Below are 18,725 nucleotides of genomic sequence, written 5' to 3'. Positions count from 1 at the left end.
AGGATACAAATTTAATGTCTCCCTGCGCAAACAGATGTGCTACTCTATTGTCTCAGTGGTAAACCTTTCAGCACATGCTCGGGGGACCGGGGTTCGAATCCCCAGTAGTCCATGAAAGTTACAGAGTGCAGACTTAACATTACTTTTTTTTTTTTTTTTTTTAATATTTTTTTGCGGCTTACGCCTTTTATTGATTTTTTAAGGGACAGATAGTAGGCTGACAGGAAACGGGAGAGAGATGGGGGGATGACATGCGGTAAAGGCCGTGTCGGGTCCGGGAGTCGAACCCGCGGCACACCGCGACTGGATCACCAGTCCGGTGCCCAGACCGTTACGCTACGGCCTGGGCCAGACTTAACATTACTAACTTTAGAAATTCAGTTGCCAGTGGCATAACCGTTTTTTATAAGGCACGGGCCTTATAAAATGTTAAATTTCGTACAATCCAGACCATCTGGGAATGCAGTATTTGAGATTAAAATCCAGATAAAGCATGACCATTGCTTTGGTTTCCTGTATATACGATTCTTTGAATACAGGGGGCACCTGGTGAACCTGGTGGCACCTGGTGGCTCAGCCAGACATCTACTCCTAGTGAACATGAAGGTTGAATCCAACACATCAGCATAAAATACCAAATGGACATCTTATGATTATTGACACACACTTGGCATTGGTGAGTGGATAGTACGCCAACCATATGGCTGCAATGATTACAGGCTGGATCCATGTGTTACACGTCTTTCCTCTATAAATGGTAAATGGTGCATTTATATAACACTTTTATCCAAAGCGCTTTACATAGATTGTGCATTACATTCACCCATTCACACACACACACATTCATACACTGATGGCGGAGGAAACCATTCTGGGTTCAGAGTCGTTCAGTCTTGCTCAAGGACACTTCGACAAGAACTCTGGGGGAGCCCAGGATCGAACTGGGAACCTCACAGCTCTCATCCGGCTGTTCTACCGGCCACTCTACCCCTGAGCCACCGCCTCTCTAATCTATCCTCAGTTACTGTCTCTCTACATTCTCCTATCCAATCGTGAGGCAATAATTGCCTAAAGATTCAAATAATTCATAACGTGATACATTGTTTTGATTTAAATTATTAGAATGTTAATTGTAACAGTCAAGAGACAATGAAGATAAGAAACCATATAATTGTAACTAGCCATTCTAAGCACCTGCTGACACAGCCTTGCTGCTTTAAAGTAGCTCACTGTAAGCTCACTGTAGGGCTGTCATGATCATAACAATTTACTTATCGATAAATTGTCATAAAGATAATAGTATGTAGTAACTGTGTTTTGGGGCATTGAACATTGGAACATATAAAGAGAAATTACATTTATGTTTGGCTTTTAGGCTTCATAAACAGAAGAATCGCAGGGCAATTACAAATTACTTAACATATACAATGAACTGACTGACATATGAATACTTTGATACCAAAAGCGGAAATAGCCAATCTACAAGCTCACAATTGATTGATTGAAGTATTTATTAACAGTTTGCAGAATGGGTACATTTCACATGAAAGCACAACTCACTACAAAGACTGTTACTGTGGACGACACACTGATAAAGCATTACGCTTGTTTACAACAGGGTCCACCTTTTTCAATTCATCAGAATATTTACAGACGTACAAACATGTCACATCATGGTGCGTTGTGAGGCTGGTATATCTGCTTTATGGAAAATGTTTGAGTTGACTGATTATGAAACAATTGCTTTTATCTAAATCATTGTGATTAGGCGATTATCTAACAAGATTTGGGGGTCTTAAGGACATGTATAATACGTATTAACTGGTTTCACTCACTGCTGATTAAATATATTCATCTTTATATGGTGCCTTCACACAAACTGAAGTTCCTGACTTTCAAGTATTAACCACATGGAATCTAGCTTAGCATGCCTAATTATTCTAAGTATTCTGGGCATGCCATAACAGGTTAACATTCGACAAAAATAGACAAAGGGTTAGGTCAAAGATTTGGTGTAGGGGGAAAAGAAAACAAAGTTTATAAGGTTTAAGTGGTTATATTATAATATAGATCCACGGTTAATGTGCCCGGCTCCAACCTATAAAGCCAAGTTTAAGAGAGCTCCAATATCTCCGATATAGTACTCTACTCTCTACTCTGACTATGTAAGTTTACAAGAACAATATGGCAACATTCATAGAAATAAATTTTTTATGAAAGTAAGCCGACTTTGTTAAACACCCTGGTGGTAAGTTCCAGTCTGAAACTCCCCAGTTCCCCCTTAATTTAGCAGGAGGAAGGAAATATTCAGTCTTTTCTGTTACTGAATGTGACCGGCAAATATAGAGATTGCTGACATCAGCAAATCCCTACTCAGCATTAGCCTTTTGCAATAAGCAGTGCACTAGCGAGCTAAAACGGCTGTCACTTTTCATTTGAAATTTGAAGTTGAATTATTATTCAAACCTGATGAAGCATTACATTCTCAAACTAACCAAAAAATGGAGTAGCACTGCACCCTGACAATCAGTGTTAAAAATACACTTTTTTCACCACTGCCAAAAGCCATGACCAAATTATTTTCGAGTTCAATTCAAACGATTCCTTTTTATTTTCAAGGAATAGTTGAGCTTTATTCTCAATAGCATCAAGTTAATTTAAAGGGTCAATAACATGACTTGTCACATTTGGGTTCTGTGATTTCCTTCTATAAAAACATTCATGAAATTTTAATACAGAGTCCTTTTGTTTTTTGGTGGTCTGGGCATTTCTAAAAATGTGGACCTTCAAATCATTCATGTCATACTCTCATATTGCCATGGATTCTTTCTTTTAATTTGCTTATCTGTGAGTCAGACTATGACATACCAATTCATTGTCATACTGAACGGACGAATCCAATAGAGGGTATGCGCATGCATAAAGTGAATGGCAGATCGAGTGGCAAAGTGAGTGACAAAGTGAATTTAATGTTGTTTAAAGTAATTTAATACAATAAAATAGGACCTTTCTGTTTGGATGTATGGGCTGTCAAGGCCAGAAAGTAGTTCTTTGCCACTCAGTAGGGCGAGCCGAGCATGGTTCCTTCCTCGGGTTGAGTACAGAGTGACGTAGAGGGTGCGCTGTGACTGGCCAGTCGCTGTGATTGACAGCCTACACCGAAACCTAACCCTAACCTTAACCTCAGTAAAACTATACCTAAACCTAACCCTAACCTTAACCTCAGTAAAACCATACCTAAACCTAACCCTAACCTTAACCTCAGTAAAACTACACCTAAACCTAACCCTAACCTTAACCTCAGTAAAACCATACCTAAACCTAACCCTAACCTTAACCTCAGTAAAACTATACCTAAACCTAACCCTAACCTTAACCTCAGTAAAACTATACCTAAACCTAACCCTAACCTTAACCTCAGTAAAACCATACCTAAACCTAACCTCAGTAAACTATAACTAAACCTATTAACCTAACCTCAGTAAAACTAAACACAGTGGCTGGGGGCGTTTCCAAGAACCCGGAAGAACGACGGAATGCGCAGAAGATCCCCTCCTCGCCTCAGTAGGCATTCCCGCATTACTTCCGGGTATGATGATGATGTCACATGCATAGTTTGCATACCCTCTATTCGACTGTCTATGACAATTCTGAGTCAGTGACATCCCTAGAGCACAGGCCATTTTAAGTGAATCCTTTCACTTAGGGAGTTCCACTCCCTGCTGAATAAGCACCCTGACAAACTTGTAGGAGTCGGGGAACATAGTGAAATTATGTTTGTTGGAGGCACCGCAGAGTAATCGAACCATGTGTCCATGGTGGTGGGCAGGTAGCCTACTTTACTCATTTACCATCCGGATGCCACTCTCCAACCATTTATCAATAAACAACTGTCTGTATATTGTAGTCTAGCTCTAGCAGATGGCAACAGATTCCCTGTGCTTGAAAACATGAAACCTGTTAAATTGACAGAATTTGCCCTGTAAAGTTAGCCATTTCTGTTAACAGTACACAAACAATGGTCATTCCTTTATTTTAAGCGTAAGCAAAGCAACAGCTTTGCCTTGACCAGCCACACTCCAGTGATGGCCCAAACTTTCTGACACTGCCAGAACTCAGTCATAACCGGCTACAACAGTATGAATCACTTTTTCTTAACCCCGTTTGACTTAACGACCCAGGGCAAGACTCTTAAACATTTTTGCAGCAATGTGGAAATGTGTCTGTGACAGCACCAAGATGCCTGATATTGTACAGTTGAGTGTGTGTGGCCAATGATTACCTAAGCTAAAGTTCAAGCTAACAGCTGTGTGCACAAGGTACTTTATTTCCCTTAGTGATTCCTGTAAGGTAAAAATATAGCCATCATGTATTGTACTATTGCTTGCAGGCGGTTCAAATAATTGTACAAAGCTTCAATTCACCAGCGTCATAGACTTTACAATCTGATTATGTATGTACCAAAGTGAATATGAGTCGAGAGAACGTATACATGATCTCTTTGGGGTTTCGTAAAAACAACAACAAGAAAAGTGATGTAAATAGGTTTTCAATGTAATGGGTTCCCAGGACCAAGGGGTGGTCTTTTAGTTGAAGTAGGTGTAGGGTCCCAGGGACATTTTATGAATCCTACTTCATACAGTACTGAGTACAGTATTGCATCCCAGGACCCCCAGAGGGTGACATGATTGCGTCCTTTCTCAATTTAGTGAGTCTAAGGATGCAGCCTATTTGCATCACTGTCAGATGCACAACACTGCTATGTAGCTCTGTGGCAGTTATACGACAGTCAATGGGTAAAACCTAGGTAGAAATATAAATCACTATCGCTATCCCATTGGTACCTCATGGTAGAAGCATAAATCATGCAGGAATTATAATTATGTCTTAGGCCGGGGCAAATGGCATGGGGGTCTTGTGCTTGGTTAGGCAAGTGTGAGAAATTAAAAGAGACATATTGTTTCCACAACCTGGAGGTATTTATTTAGTGATCAGTCAGAAAAGCTTACAATGAACATAGTCTATCTATATACTTCAAGATGACAGCAAGATGACAGCATGTCTCTGGTCTCGTAACCATTGGCAACCAGCGTACCAGCCCATCTTGTCTTCTGCCTTGCAACAACCTCACTTGACCCTACATGATGGATGTACTAAAAGCGTGCCTTTCTCATGCAACTCGCCTCAGATAACATGCAGGGCTCAGAGCACAAGGGGCCAAATATGTCCAACAATATTTGGTCCGAATCAATCAGAGTACTATACCACTTTCCACTAGGCCACTAAGGCCAGACTAGTTCTGTTGGAACAAATACAACATAGCATCTCAAAAGAACATACAAAGCAATCACTTATTTACAATATTTCTACGAGTATAAAAGGGCAGGTTTGTCGGTATTCAACCTTCACCAAAAATGTGAATGGGGATATGAAGCCAAACATAAAGAGGCTCATACTTCAAGGTTGAGGAGGGGAGCAAGTGTTTTTTGACAATTCCAAGGAAGGGACAAGGGAGTAGGAACAGAGGAAGCCTGAGATAAGATGAATCATAACAGTGAGCAGCCTATTCTTGATGCTACATGTCCTTCACACTCTTTTAACTTCCCCACTGACATGACAGCCTCTCTGCACTGCTGTCACGCAGACACCTGTCTGCAATGTCTGGGGAGGGGTCTGTCTGTTTCCATGCAACAACACAGGACAAAAAGAACATCAGGTGCATTACACATCAATAGACAAGCACACAGGGGAATTTTATTAAGGTGCGGTTTAGTCATTTAATTATTGCATGATCCATCTAAATTATTTTCTCTTTTATAGATGTGATTGGCCTAGATAGTGAATTAGTGATCGTGGCAACATAAAATAAAACATAAAATAAAACATGTTAAAAATGAGCCAGTTGCTTGATGTAGACGACCAAATCGGCTAACCAATCACATTAATTCAGTTGTTCATGAGATGATGTATAATGATATATAAATCACACCCGTATATAAATCACACCTGTGTTCTTATCATTATACATCATCTCATGAACAACTGAATTAATGTGATTGGTTAGCCGATTTGCTCGTCTTGGCAATGGCATTTAATGTTTGTGTTGCCACAAAGTTAAGTCATATTTGAGGCACATATGACCTAATTTCTATAGCACCCCTCAAAAAACAACCACCTTTAAAACCATACGGAGAAATGATCACATCTATTGTGTAGAAAGTATGTAGTCTAAATAATAATAAAAATATACATCTTCCATATATTCCATTCAGCGGTGGTAATTTTAACGTAATACAAAGGCTATATTGCATTTGTTATCAGCAACCTGGCTTACGCTCCACTCAACTGGACGCAAGCCATGGCAAGACTCAAAGTTCTGAAGCACATAGACCCCAGTTCAAACCTCAATGCACAAAACTTTGCCAAACAGCCCATTAAAGCTAAAGACTCCGAAAGTCGATTAAAATAAATAATCTTAATAGGGCAATGAAAGATGTCGGGCATTGTTGTGTCTCGCAGCAAATACGGCTTCCTGTCCTCAACAAGTTCAATGTTTGTTTACATTTTCAGACCCTGTGTGCACACAGTGTGCAGACAAAGACTGTCACTGAGCCCAGGTCAGAGGATCACAACATCAATACTGCAATATCTAAAAGGCTTTTGTAGCTGCACCTTTCGACCCATGTGTCAAATCACACAACGATACGGTAGTGGGCTTCGGGGGGCATAAGGCATTAACAACACAATATAAGTTCACAGAGTTCAACCTCCTCCTAACGCTAAATAAATTACGTGGGTCAGCCAAGAACTGTGTGAACCTGGACTCCCTTCCCCCACAACAACCTAGCTTCGTCAGCTAGCTCCCAATGCTGCCTTAACGTTGCCTTTTTAGCACATAACCGCTAAAAAATAATAACGTTCCCATTTCTAAGGTGCTTCCCGCAGCGAACACGCACCGTGTCCTCCTCCCCGTGGAGCAGTCATTATTTTATAGACAAATAAGACACCAAGGCGGGGCAAAAATTACCCAAACACACACAAAGGAAGCTCAACTTGCAGCTAGTAGCCACGAGTTGACGGTGGCTACCAGTCTGCGAAAATGGACCAGTGTTAGCGTATTTTAATGCAAAACCCAAGCTTATGACAATGCATTCAACACATCTATCGCCCGTCTACCAGGTTCAGTCGGTGTCACGCACAGAAAAAGAGTGTTTGTTGTTAATATTTCACTATGAAACACCTGAAGGCCACAGCCAGCTAGCTGTAGCCCCGGTGTTCAAAGAAAAGGGAGCTCACCGGCCACCGGCTCATTTATTATTATACTAAGTCGCGCGAGCGTCTGCCTGTCGCTCGACAAAAAAATAAATTAAACAACGTGTTTATTTTAACTGGAAGAAAAATATCCTGACACTTATTTTTGTCGAGCGAAACGCTCGCGCGCCTCTTAAGTATAATGCGAAGCTGCTTCTTTCTTATCTTACATGGTGTTCCTCAGAGTTTGGCTCGTTTATTCTCGCAGAGGACCGGGTCCTCGATGAGATGAAGTTGGTCGGTCGCGACCTCTTTCTTGTGTTCACCATGTTTTGTCTTTTATTCCTTTTCCCCTTTATTCAGTCACTGACTAAAAAGCGCTTCTTCCAAACACTGCCTTCCTTTCCTTTAGTGGGCTCAGTAGTAGCATCGGGGCGCCGCCATTTCTCTTTCTCTTGTCGCTCTGCTGCTGTCTGCTGTCAGCCAGCAGGGTTCGCCAGTAGAGGTGGTGTTATGCCAACATTGGTGACTCTATCAGAATTCTGCGACTGCAGAACGAGCGGCTCTTTGCTGTGAAAATTGGTCTACAGCGGATGCGGGAACGTTACGTGTGTACTGTGTATCTTATTTTGTTATTTATAATGTATGCTCAAATTACTGGAAACTCTAGACCGGATCAGGCTAAATAGGGAACATTTAAAACACCACACTTATTTTTATTTTATTTTTTTAACATTTCAGCTTTTCCTAGCGCACCATTATCACGGATCTGCCTTTCCGGAATGGCAATGTGAAAATGTGTGGTGTCCGGTATTTGAGATTGTTTGTTGTAAAAGTGAGGGTAAAGGTTGAAAAACCACTTGTATTATTGCCAGGCATTTACAAATTTAGATATATAAACTGCCTGGAACCCATGAAATAGAAATACCGATTATTTGTCCTGAGAAGATGTATTTTGAACATGGATGTAGTATGACACATGTTATTCCTTATTCGTTCTTCAATGTCTGACCTCGGTCATGATATGATCATCTGACCACCAATGAATTAGCTGAAATTGCAAAACAGGCTTAAGCTGTCACAGAATTCAATAGATGACCAATGTCGGTATAACACCCGGCAGGTGCATTTTGCCGGCTAGACGTGGGCTAGACAGCGTTCGTAAAACAGTGCCTACTATACATACATGATTATTTGGATGAGAAAATAGAATAGGCCTGCCGCCTACTAGTCTTACAATTACCGTTTTAGTTTTAAATTTGTAAAATAAAGCGGACATTATTGCACAGCAGCACGTATACCATAATAGTAGGCTAAACGACAGTATATATCCTTACTCAAATTGAAAAATGTGGTTCCTTTTCATTGTGGATGTAAGTGCTTCTGTATTAGTGTATGCTGCATAGTTTTGCAAACGAAACATAGCCCATCGTTTTTCACTTTTCTGTGAGTGGATGAGTTTAAACTAAAGACAGTACAATATGCCGTCTGCCGTGCTGTCATAAGAGGCAAAGTGAAGTAGCCTACTTTTGACCTGGGTTGCGCGTCCGGAAAAAATGCTCCCTTCAGCACCATAGACAGCGACACTGCAATAATGTCACACACAAAAAACAGGCTACAATTATAAATTCGAAAATGCTTGCAGAAAATGTAGCCTATGTTAGGGGGCTGTTTGGAGTTTAAGACAAAGTCTTAAATCAAGTATAGGCCTATACAAATTAATATTGTAGTAGCCTAATACTATAGATATAGGGTGGCATGCTTTTCTTTCTTTCTTTGTTTCTTCTTCTTTTACTTCCCAAAGGTGTTCCATTTTATGTGTTGATGCAGAATGGGTATAGCTACCTTTCAAACGAAAGCACAACTCAATACAAAAACTGTTACTGTGGACGACACTATGATAAAGCATTACACTTGTTTACAACCATTTTCAATTCATCAGAATATTTAGAGATGTATTGAAATATACACTTCTATATAAAAAAGAAACCAGGTTGGTTGGTTAAGATACCTGCTGTCAGTCAGCATGCACACACACACACACACACACACACACACACACACACACACACACACACACACACACACACACACACACACACACACACACACACACACACACGGTGACGTCTTGATGAGAATCACATTATAGTCATCGGTTTAGACTCAAGTCAGTCTCTGAGCCATGCAAGCATTATAGCCCAGACTGTTATCCCATGACCACCTCACCTGCAATACAAATAAATGACCAGAAGGGGGATATAATAAATACGGGGGTATTTCTTATATCACCCTTCTCAGCCTTCTGGTCATTTATCTCCCCTAAGACCCATGTGCTTTTGTATTTATTTATGTATTGATTTATTTATTTGGAGGGGGCAGGCAGGCAGACAGACAGGCAGACAGACAGACAGACAGACAGACAGACAAATACTTTACTTATAGGCTACTAATGTAATAGCTTAGTGCTTGCTGCTTAGGAAGACAAATATATATTCAGATTTCGTCAAAAAACTTGCTGAGCAGTCAGCAGTGTAAAGTGTTTCAGCTTTATCACGGCAGTTGCCAACACAGTTGCAGAATGCAGTCGTACGGCATGCGTGTTGCCTACGTCACAGATATTGCTCAGCAGAAGACTGCTGCCCTAAACTTACGACTGCAGTAGCCCAGTAGCCTACTGCACATCTGTGTACCACTACCCAGAGGTCGGATTTATGAGAAAATACGATCTGGTAAAAAAAAAAAATCATGCTAATTGAACTTTAGATACAGGAATGTATGCGTATATGTATTTTTTTCCCGTTTGCGTTATGATCGCCTTAATTTTTGTCGCCGATATTATGCAACGCGAACGCGTTACGCCAGCATGCAGCCACTGCATGCATGCTCGTCTCGCCCCTTATGTAATAAACATCACATGCATGATGCTTGTTTCTCGATGGGTGATGATTTTAACGCATGGCGTTAAATTGCATGGCGTTAAAATGGTGTTTTAAGATGAGAAAGCATCCCTTGTATCAGTAGGCCTATAGCATTCCGTTGTGTGAAATGTGAATGTGAAACAACAACATCAGCGAAATGATTCTGCGCTATCAGGCATGACAGAGCGATCAATCATCATCAATGATCGGTCTGAGTTGATTGGCTTCTCTCACATTGTTTGCTTTGCACATTTGTCCCATGTTTCCTCTTTTAGATGGGAAACACAACATCATGAAAGACGTAGGCACAATAGGCAATGAGAAAGATGAAAACTGGTGAGTATTTCTGCTCGGTTGACTCACTACGACTAGATCGTAATTGTGGCTACATAGTTTTCCAGTAGGACTTCTTTTGACTCATTTCCCATGTTGTTTTCTGCTATAATGCTATAAGCCTCAAATAATAACAACAACAATAAAAGGATAATAATAAAAATAGTAGTAGTAATAATAACCAGTGAGGCCTCATTCACACTTTACAATTTAGGGATTTAGCAGAGGCTCTTAATCCAGAGCGATTTACAATAAGCAAAAACAAAAAGCATGTTGGCAATACATCACATACTGTACATAAAAAGTAGTTTTCATATATGCGTAAGCTAGAACGTAACAGTGGAATGAAACTATACATATAAACTATACTATACTATACTATACTAATATACTAGAAAGTGCTATGACTACATCAAATGCAATTCTAGTGCTGTCTACGTAACATGCTATAAGTCTGTATAAAATGCTATCTAAGTCTACATAAAGTTCTATCTAAGGGGCTAGGGTAAATGTCCGTGTCTTGTTTGTGTTTAATGGCCACCCCAATGCATTTCCAATGGCAGTCACATGGTTTGACCAAACATGTTTCTCTGATGGAGGGGAGGGGGGCAGAACACAGCCATCAAACAAAATTGTTTGGTCAAACCATGTGACTTCCATTGGAAATGCATTGGGGCGGCCATTAAACACGGACAAGACACAAGACAGGTGTTGTTTAAGTGTGAATGAGGTCTAAGACACCTGAGGGCGAGAAACGACCTCACCCTAAAGGGCGAGGTCACGTGCACACAGCAGACTGTTGGGCGAGCGCTGGCGCTTTGGCATAATTTCCGGGCCTGTTGAGAACTAGTTTTCTCCGGCTGCCGGGCGCGGCTGCACTAATAACTTTGGGGCAGGCCCGTCTAGAGTTTAAATGGACAGGTATCAGTCAAAAGGGAAACATCGAAGAGGAAGGATGGATGGGGAAGGATCAACATATGGAATGTCATGACAGGTCAGCTCCATATGGAGATCTAAGGGTTTGAGGTTTGAGGTCAGATGTAGAGTTGTTGGCCAATATCGATGACATCAGGGATCTCCATATATGGGCTTAATATTGATGACATCGGGATCTCCATCCCTGATGATGTCACGTGATGTCACATGCTCCATCCCTGATGATGTCACGTGATTTCACATGCTCTCACGTGCTCTCTCAACCGACCAACATACTGACGGGAATTGCACGATTCCATAGTTAACTGCGTCCTTTGGTCGCAATAATTATAATAATAATGAGTTCTAAAGTGTTTCATCTTGAGATAGGTTAGGCTAAGTCATACCAGTCAATATTTTGAGAATGTTTCACATTATTATGAGTTTCTCATTTTGAGATACTGTTATTATTGTTATTTTCAAAACGTTGAGACATATTCTACCAGCAGTGCATGTGTCATTGTAAATGGAACATTCAGTCAAGGGAAATGGTGCATTTATATAGCGCCTTTATCCAAGGCGCTTTACAGAGATGTGCATTACATTCAACCATTCACACACACACATTCACACACCGATGCCGGAGGAAACCATGCAAGGCACCAATCTGCACATCGGAAGCAATTAGGGGTTCAGAGTTTTGCTCAAGAACACTTCGACACTAACTCTGGGGGAGCCCAGGTTCGAACTGGGAACCTTGCGGTTCCCATCCGGTCACTCTAGCCCTGAGACACTGGGTAAATGTCACATTCGAATTCTGCCTGTAGCCTATTGTCAAATTGTGGTTCAACCAAATAATGGACCTAAATAATGGACTACGTAAATTAGAATAATGACTTCAGCTCTTCCCTTAAGGGTTGAAGGTGCAGAGGAAGAGGAGGAGGATTCGATGAGGCGTACGTTCTCCGTAGAGGACCTTCTAGAAGAGGTGGAGAAGATTCACAATGACGCCTCAGGGAGTTCAAAGGTCAGGGGGGAGTAGAACATCCACCGTTATTTAACCCATTCTGACCTGAGATCAGATTCATAACGAGGTTTCCGCCAGACACACACTGGTCTGATTGACCCATTCTGACCTGAGATCAGATTCTAAAAAATGTCAGTCGCTCTTCGATTTTTCAAAAATAGCAGACCTACAAGCTCGTATCGCGCCACTCGGTGGCGCGATATGAGCTTGTAGATCTGCTATTTTTCAATAGCTAAAGCATAACATGATGCCGACACCAAAATGGGTGCCCGTTCAGAATGGGTTAATCTTTCCACTCACTTCTTTACATGTCACATTTTGGTGCAATCACACAAAAACATAATTCCTTGTCACGTGTGAGCTTTCCAGGAAGTCAAGATTTTAATCCATGCAATGTATAGCTATTTTTGTGAGCTTGTAATGTAGATCGACCATTTTTGCCATTTATTGTCTTATGTTTGAAAGAGAAAGTGAAATTAGTTAAGTCTATCCTTGGATCTTTATATCCTTTTTCATCTATTTTCATTCCTTCATGTTTCCCTCGTGAACGTAAACAAGGGAATGTCTTAAACACTTAAACTGTATATACTGTGTTGTATGCCAAATAGCAAAAGGGACAGACCTACAAGTCATAACATTTCGCAACACGACTCATTGTGAGTTTGCTAATTTCGCTGCATGTCCACCTATTTGTGACGAATGTTTGCCACTTTATGCAGAATGTTTGTCTAGTATGACGCTCCTAGAATAGGGACACTATTTATCCAGGGACATCGGGGACCCTGGTCAAGCCTATTTACATGTAGTCTACCTGTTAGGGCAGCATAACTCACATCTTCATGATTTTCTTGAGTATGGAGTTTGATGACCTCAGCAGATTTTCAGCATACCTCCACCACTGTGGAGGTGTGTTGATCAGATTCTGGACGGTTGTGATGCAGGGCAATGCCTGCAAACCGAGTCACTGACCGGCTGGTTATGGCTCTCTTTGTGTTTCAGGTAGAGTTGGTCGTGAGGCTGTGGAAGGATGGCTTCACCGTGAACGACGAGGAGTTTCGCAGCTACTCAGTACCAGAGAACCAGGTTTTCCTGGAGGCCATCAAACGTGGGTGGGTTGGAGTTCATTGTTTTTGACACACACATGCACAGGTTTGACCTTGAAGGAAAGGTTTGACAACTTTCTATTTTGTTTTTTCAGCACAGTATGTCACAGTTAAACACCGATTTAAGTAAATCAATGTCTCCGTCAGTCAGTAATAAGTAGGCTATGTGAGTGAAATGCCCAATATTATTAAAGTTCTCAAACCAGCTTTAACAAACTGATTTAATAAATGGGGCCTAGAGCATGAGGGCCTCCTTGTGTCTAAGCTGCTAGGTATCGACTATGACTTAAGCACAATACCTTAGCAGCAATCTATTATAATTGATTGTCAATTAATCAATTAAACCCATCAGTCACCTACGGCCTAGGGTGAAAAAGTCACACCAAGAGATCACAGCCCCAGACAAAGCATACACTAAAGGTCTCATTTGTCATATTGATCTATCTGTAAAAGTCATGACAGCTTGCCTGGTCTTTGATTTGTTATGATTCAGGGAGCTCCCGACTGAATGGGAAAGCCGAGCGGAGGAGCAGGAGCTGGAGATCAACGTGGAAGATCTGACAGAGGAAACATACGTCCCCAGAAAGAAAGTCTTCCATCCCTTCAGTGGGCGAGGGTACCGGCTTGGCAGGTAAAATACACACCTGCCACAGATTGAAGTCACCCATGCTGCGTCTCTTAAAGGACCACTTCACCACGTTTCAACCTATCTTCACTAATGTTCATGATAAAATAGCACAATTATTTTCCTACTCAGTCTGTGTCTCATAGGGCATTTCCGTCCACCAGTGACATCGTCGATGGGGAATCCAAGCTAATAGAAACTGCAGGCTTTCTATTCCTGAAAAGTTGCAATGCGAAAATGGAAGGCATCGAAAATCTTTTACAAATCTTGTTTAAAAGGAATCTGCGATGATGAAATCTATGATGATGTCACTGGTGGACAGGTTTCTGAACTGCCAACAGCCCTACTAGACACAGACTGAGTAGGAAAAAATCTCACCCGTGTGAACTCCCCTCTCTCTCTCTCTCGAGGATATTCTTGGCTCTTTAGTCGACAACTATGGCGCTGTCCGTTGTGCTGATCAGACACACAGGTTCGGATCTGATTTCAGATTTTTCATTGCATCGCGATCGAAATATAAACGTTTCTCGAGGAAGATAGCTAGTGTGAGCTAATGCGTCTGCGCGCCTCCTCCGAGCAGGGGAAACGGAAACACTTGAGTAGTAGTAATCTCCCCAATTCCGTCCCCGTGCAAGCTATTTAACCCATTCTGACCTGAGATCAGATTCATACGAGGTTTCCGCCGGACACACACTGGTCTGATGAACCCATTCTGACCTGAGATCAGATTCTAAAAATGTCAGTCGTTCTTCGATTTAAAAAAAATTAGCAGACCTACAAGCTCGTATCGCGCCACTCGGTGGCGCGATATGAGCTTGTAGATCTGCTATTTTTAAATAGCTAAAGCATAACATGATGCTGACACCAAAACGGGTGCCCGGTCAGAATGGGTTAACACTTGGCCAACAACCACTGTCGTCATTTTAACTTTTTCTCCTTTGTATATATAGTTATTTTTATTTGTTGATGACATGTATCAATGTGTGTGTTAATCTGCGACCGAAGGTCACAGATTACTATGAAAACCTGCAAAACCAGTCAGTCACGCCTCCATATATGGCCACGCCTCGTGACATTACGCCTCCATATATGGTCACGCCTCGTGACATCACTCCTCCATATATGGTCACGCCATGTGTTGATTCTTCCCCACATGTCCTTCCTCTTCGATGTCTCCCAGTCAAGACACTGCCCCCGCTGCCACCCTTAGATCTCCATGTATGGAGCTGACCTGTTAGGACATTCCATATGTTGATCTGACCTCACCAAACCCTGTACACTCAAGACACGCTCCATATATGGCCAGTACAGAATTCATTCCATATGTTGATCTGTTTGCCGTGCGGGATATGTATTAATTTATTCATTCATTCATTCATTCATTCATTCATTCATTCATTCATTTATTCATTCATTCATTCATTCATTCATTCATTCATTCATTCATTCATCCATTCATTCGTTCATTTATGTATTTTAAACATATGTTTATTGATTTTTCTTTACAACATAGTATTTTCAAAGCAATTATTCACATATATTTCTGATATGCATTTATTTTGATATAAGATATTTGTTTTATACAACCTCTAGTGTTATTGCAATATGTTGGAAAACATCTGTTTACAAATAGATCATGGAGCAAGTAGTAGTAGTATAGTGCAAGCATAGTAATACAGTAGTTGCAAAACTCGCATATTATTGTAATATTCTACTGTACAATAGCTGCTGTATATAATGTAGAATATTATTTACAGCAGCAGTGGTGTTGAATGGCATGTCATACCATTCAACACCACAAGGTGGCGGTCTTGCTTCAGGCATCTAATTCATAAACTGAGGGCTAGAGACAGACACTGTGTGTGTGTGTGTGTGTGTGTGTGTGTGTGTGTGTGTGTGTGTGTGTGTGTGTGTGTGTGTGTGTGTGTGTGTGTGTGTGTGTGTGTGTGTGTGTGTGTGTGTGTGTGTGTTGTGTGCGTGCGCGTGTGTGTGTGTGTGTGCCAACTGAGTAAGTAAGGTCTGTAGTACAGGGTGATCATTGACCTCTGACTGTCTGATCTCTAATTGTCTGTCCATTGCCCCAGCGTTGCTCCCAGAGTGGTGGCCAGGTCACCATCTGTGCACGAGGATGGAGAATCTCCTCCTATCCCCATGGTAACACTGGACCACGCCCTCCCTGTCACCTCCCTGCAGATTTGGTTGGCCGACGGCAGGAGGCTAGTGCAGAGGTTCAACCTATCGCATCGGTGCGTTCAACTCTTTCTGGGCTAAAGCTGTTTAATATACATCTGATACAACAGCTAGTAGGAATGACTAAACTGAAGACTGGGTTGCTTAATTTGTATGTGAATCCCTGTATTTGTGCATACAGCCGTAGGCCATAGATAGACACTCAGTAGGGACATAATTAACTGGATCTTTCATTTAACCCATTCTGACCTGAGATCAGATAAAAAAAATGTCTATTACATCCTGACAGTTTCATTATTAACCCATTCTGACCTGAGATCAGATTAAAAAAATGTCAGTCGTTCTTCGATTTTTTCAAAAATAGCAGACCTACAAGTTCGTATCGCGCCACTCGGTGGCGCGATACGAGCTTGTAGATCTGCTATTTTTAAATATCTAAAGCATAACATGATGCTGACACCAAAATGGGTGCCCGTTCAGAATGGGTTAAAGAATAAGTGCAAGATTAGAAAAGGTTGAGGCTGGCCTGGCTGGCAAATTACAAGCATACACAATCATCGCGTGTGTGTGTGTGTGTGCGTGCGTGCGTGCGTGTGTGCGCGTGCATGCAAGGGGTCAGCCGTTGGAGATGATGTAATACCTGATCCTAGCGTTGTAGACTATGGAGTAGTGAGTGAGGCCCATGCATAGTTAGTTAGTGCTGCATGGTGCATGTTATCATCTGCCATAGTGCATGGGCCTGCAGAAAACATCATCTGAGAGAGGGAGCAATGGGGTGGATCTATAAAATCCCCCAGAGAGGGATTGCATAACTGAGATGCAGAGTTTATATAACGGGTTTAGTGCAGGGACCTTCTTAACCCAGAGCTAGTGCAAGTGCTCGTGTGTGTCTCCATATGGCAGCTTGCATATGTATGTATGTATGTGGGGCTGTTGTTAATTATAAATGATGTTGCTAACATTGTGATTTAAAGAGAAATTGTGTATATTGCTGATGGAGAGTGGCGTGTCTTGTCTGGGAACGCTTAGCCATTGAGGAGTCAAAATGAAACTCAATATAGCATAGCATAGTATAGTATTAACCCATTCTGAACGGGCACCCATTTTGGTGTTAGCATCATGTTATGCTTTAGCTATTGAAAAATAGCAGATCTACAAGCTCATAGCGCGCCACCGAGTGGCGCGCTACGAGCTTGTAGGTCTGCTATTTTTAAAAAGAATCGAAGAACGACTGACATTTTTAGAATCTGATCTCAGGTCAGAATGGGTTAATCAGACCAGTGTGTGTCCAGTGGGAAACCTCGTATGAATCTGATCTCAGGTCAGAATGGGTTAAAAATGACTACCCCATGTATTATTCATTCATTCATTCTTTCTTTTCTTTCTGTCTGTCTATATAGGATCAGTGATGTTCAGCATTTCGTGGCACGCTGCCAGAGGACTTGCCCGCCTTTCGTCCTCACGACGTCCCTTCCCTTCCGAGAGCTCAGCGAGGTAGAACTCAGTCTGGAGGAGGCAGACTTGGGCAACGCAGTCATCGTCCAGAGGCCCCTGAACACACAGTCTCCCTTCGGACACTCATGACCAACAGGGCCCCATAACACACCACGGCATGCCCCATTCAGCCCCGCTGAACCCGTCCCCCTCTTCCAACTGCAACTACTCCCCCTTTGCCTGCCTCGTCCAACAATGGATGCTGTGTTGAGGCGGTGGCATCGTAAATACCTCTCTGCGTTCACGTCTGGCCTGGGTTACCTGCCCCTGCCCACCAGCCAGTCGGAAACTGCCTCGGTTAACCCATTCTGACCTGAGATCAGATTCATACGAGGTTTCCGCCGGACACACACTGGTCTGATGAACCCATTCTGACCTGAGATCAGATTCTAAAAATGTCAGTCGTTCTTCGATTTTTTTTCAAAAATAGCAGACCTACAAGCTCGTATCGCGCCACTCGGTGGCGCGATATGAGCTTGTAGATCTGCTATTTTTCAATAGCTAAAGCATAACATGATGCCAACACCAAAATGGGTGCCCGTTCAGAATGGGTTAATAACACACATCTCCATATTCACAGACATTACAAATGCCCTGATGTTACTTATATAGACTTTGTATTCCTCCACTGGGGACGATGTTAACCTACTGCACAGAAGTACTAGATAACTGCCAGAATAAAGGACATTTTAGACACAAGGTATTTTAAAAGCAGTGACCTGACCACACTCATTGGTTTGATCCAAGGAACAAAGAAAAACAGCTTAAGCATGGCCACCTTGTCATTGTGCTTTTCCACTCCAATATACCGGTTCAACTTGACTACTTGCTTTACTGTACTTACTTTTGCACTGCAGGTAGGACGC

The 18,725-nt window shown here is 41.9% G+C and overlaps 2 protein-coding genes across 6 annotated transcripts in view; one reads left to right on the top strand and one right to left on the bottom strand.

The window, feature by feature from the left end:
• atad2b (ATPase family AAA domain containing 2B) overlaps positions 1 to 7,693 on the bottom strand; it is a 636,500-nt gene extending 628,807 nt beyond the window's left edge. For both annotated transcript variants that reach the window (XR_014570787.1, XM_083791050.1), the window contains exon 1: positions 7,482 to 7,693. Coding sequence is in view for 1 of the 2 variants with exons in the window: in XM_083791050.1 (XP_083647176.1) it covers positions 7,482 to 7,580 (99 nt within the window). In the remaining variant the exon portion in view is untranslated. The remainder of the gene's footprint in view (positions 1 to 7,481) is intronic.
• Positions 7,694 to 9,848: 2,155 nt separating this feature from the next.
• ubxn2a (UBX domain protein 2A) lies at positions 9,849 to 18,148 on the top strand. 4 transcript variants are annotated; one of them, XM_083790422.1, is made up of 7 exons: positions 9,849 to 9,983; positions 10,448 to 10,508; positions 12,336 to 12,447; positions 13,447 to 13,556; positions 14,044 to 14,181; positions 16,260 to 16,421; positions 17,766 to 18,148. In XM_083790422.1, exons 2-7 carry the CDS (start codon positions 10,465 to 10,467, stop codon positions 17,947 to 17,949), a joined length of 750 nt encoding a protein of 249 aa, XP_083646548.1. In that variant the 5' UTR covers positions 9,849 to 9,983; positions 10,448 to 10,464; the 3' UTR covers positions 17,950 to 18,148. The 4 variants fall into 4 exon arrangements, with proteins under 4 accessions (XP_083646548.1, XP_083646551.1, XP_083646549.1 ...); XM_083790423.1 differs by having other exon boundaries at positions 9,919 to 9,983; positions 12,344 to 12,447; positions 17,766 to 18,146; XM_083790424.1 differs by having other exon boundaries at positions 9,947 to 9,983; positions 12,350 to 12,447; positions 17,766 to 18,147.
• The last annotated feature ends 577 nt before the right edge of the window (positions 18,149 to 18,725 follow it).

This window comes from Protomyctophum parallelum (genome assembly GCF_964188405.1).
Source record: "Protomyctophum parallelum genome assembly, chromosome: 19".
NCBI lineage: Eukaryota > Metazoa > Chordata > Actinopteri > Myctophiformes > Myctophidae > Protomyctophum > Protomyctophum parallelum.
The sequence above is the reverse complement of the archived record's forward strand: the minus strand, read 5'-3'. Positions and strand labels throughout refer to the sequence as shown.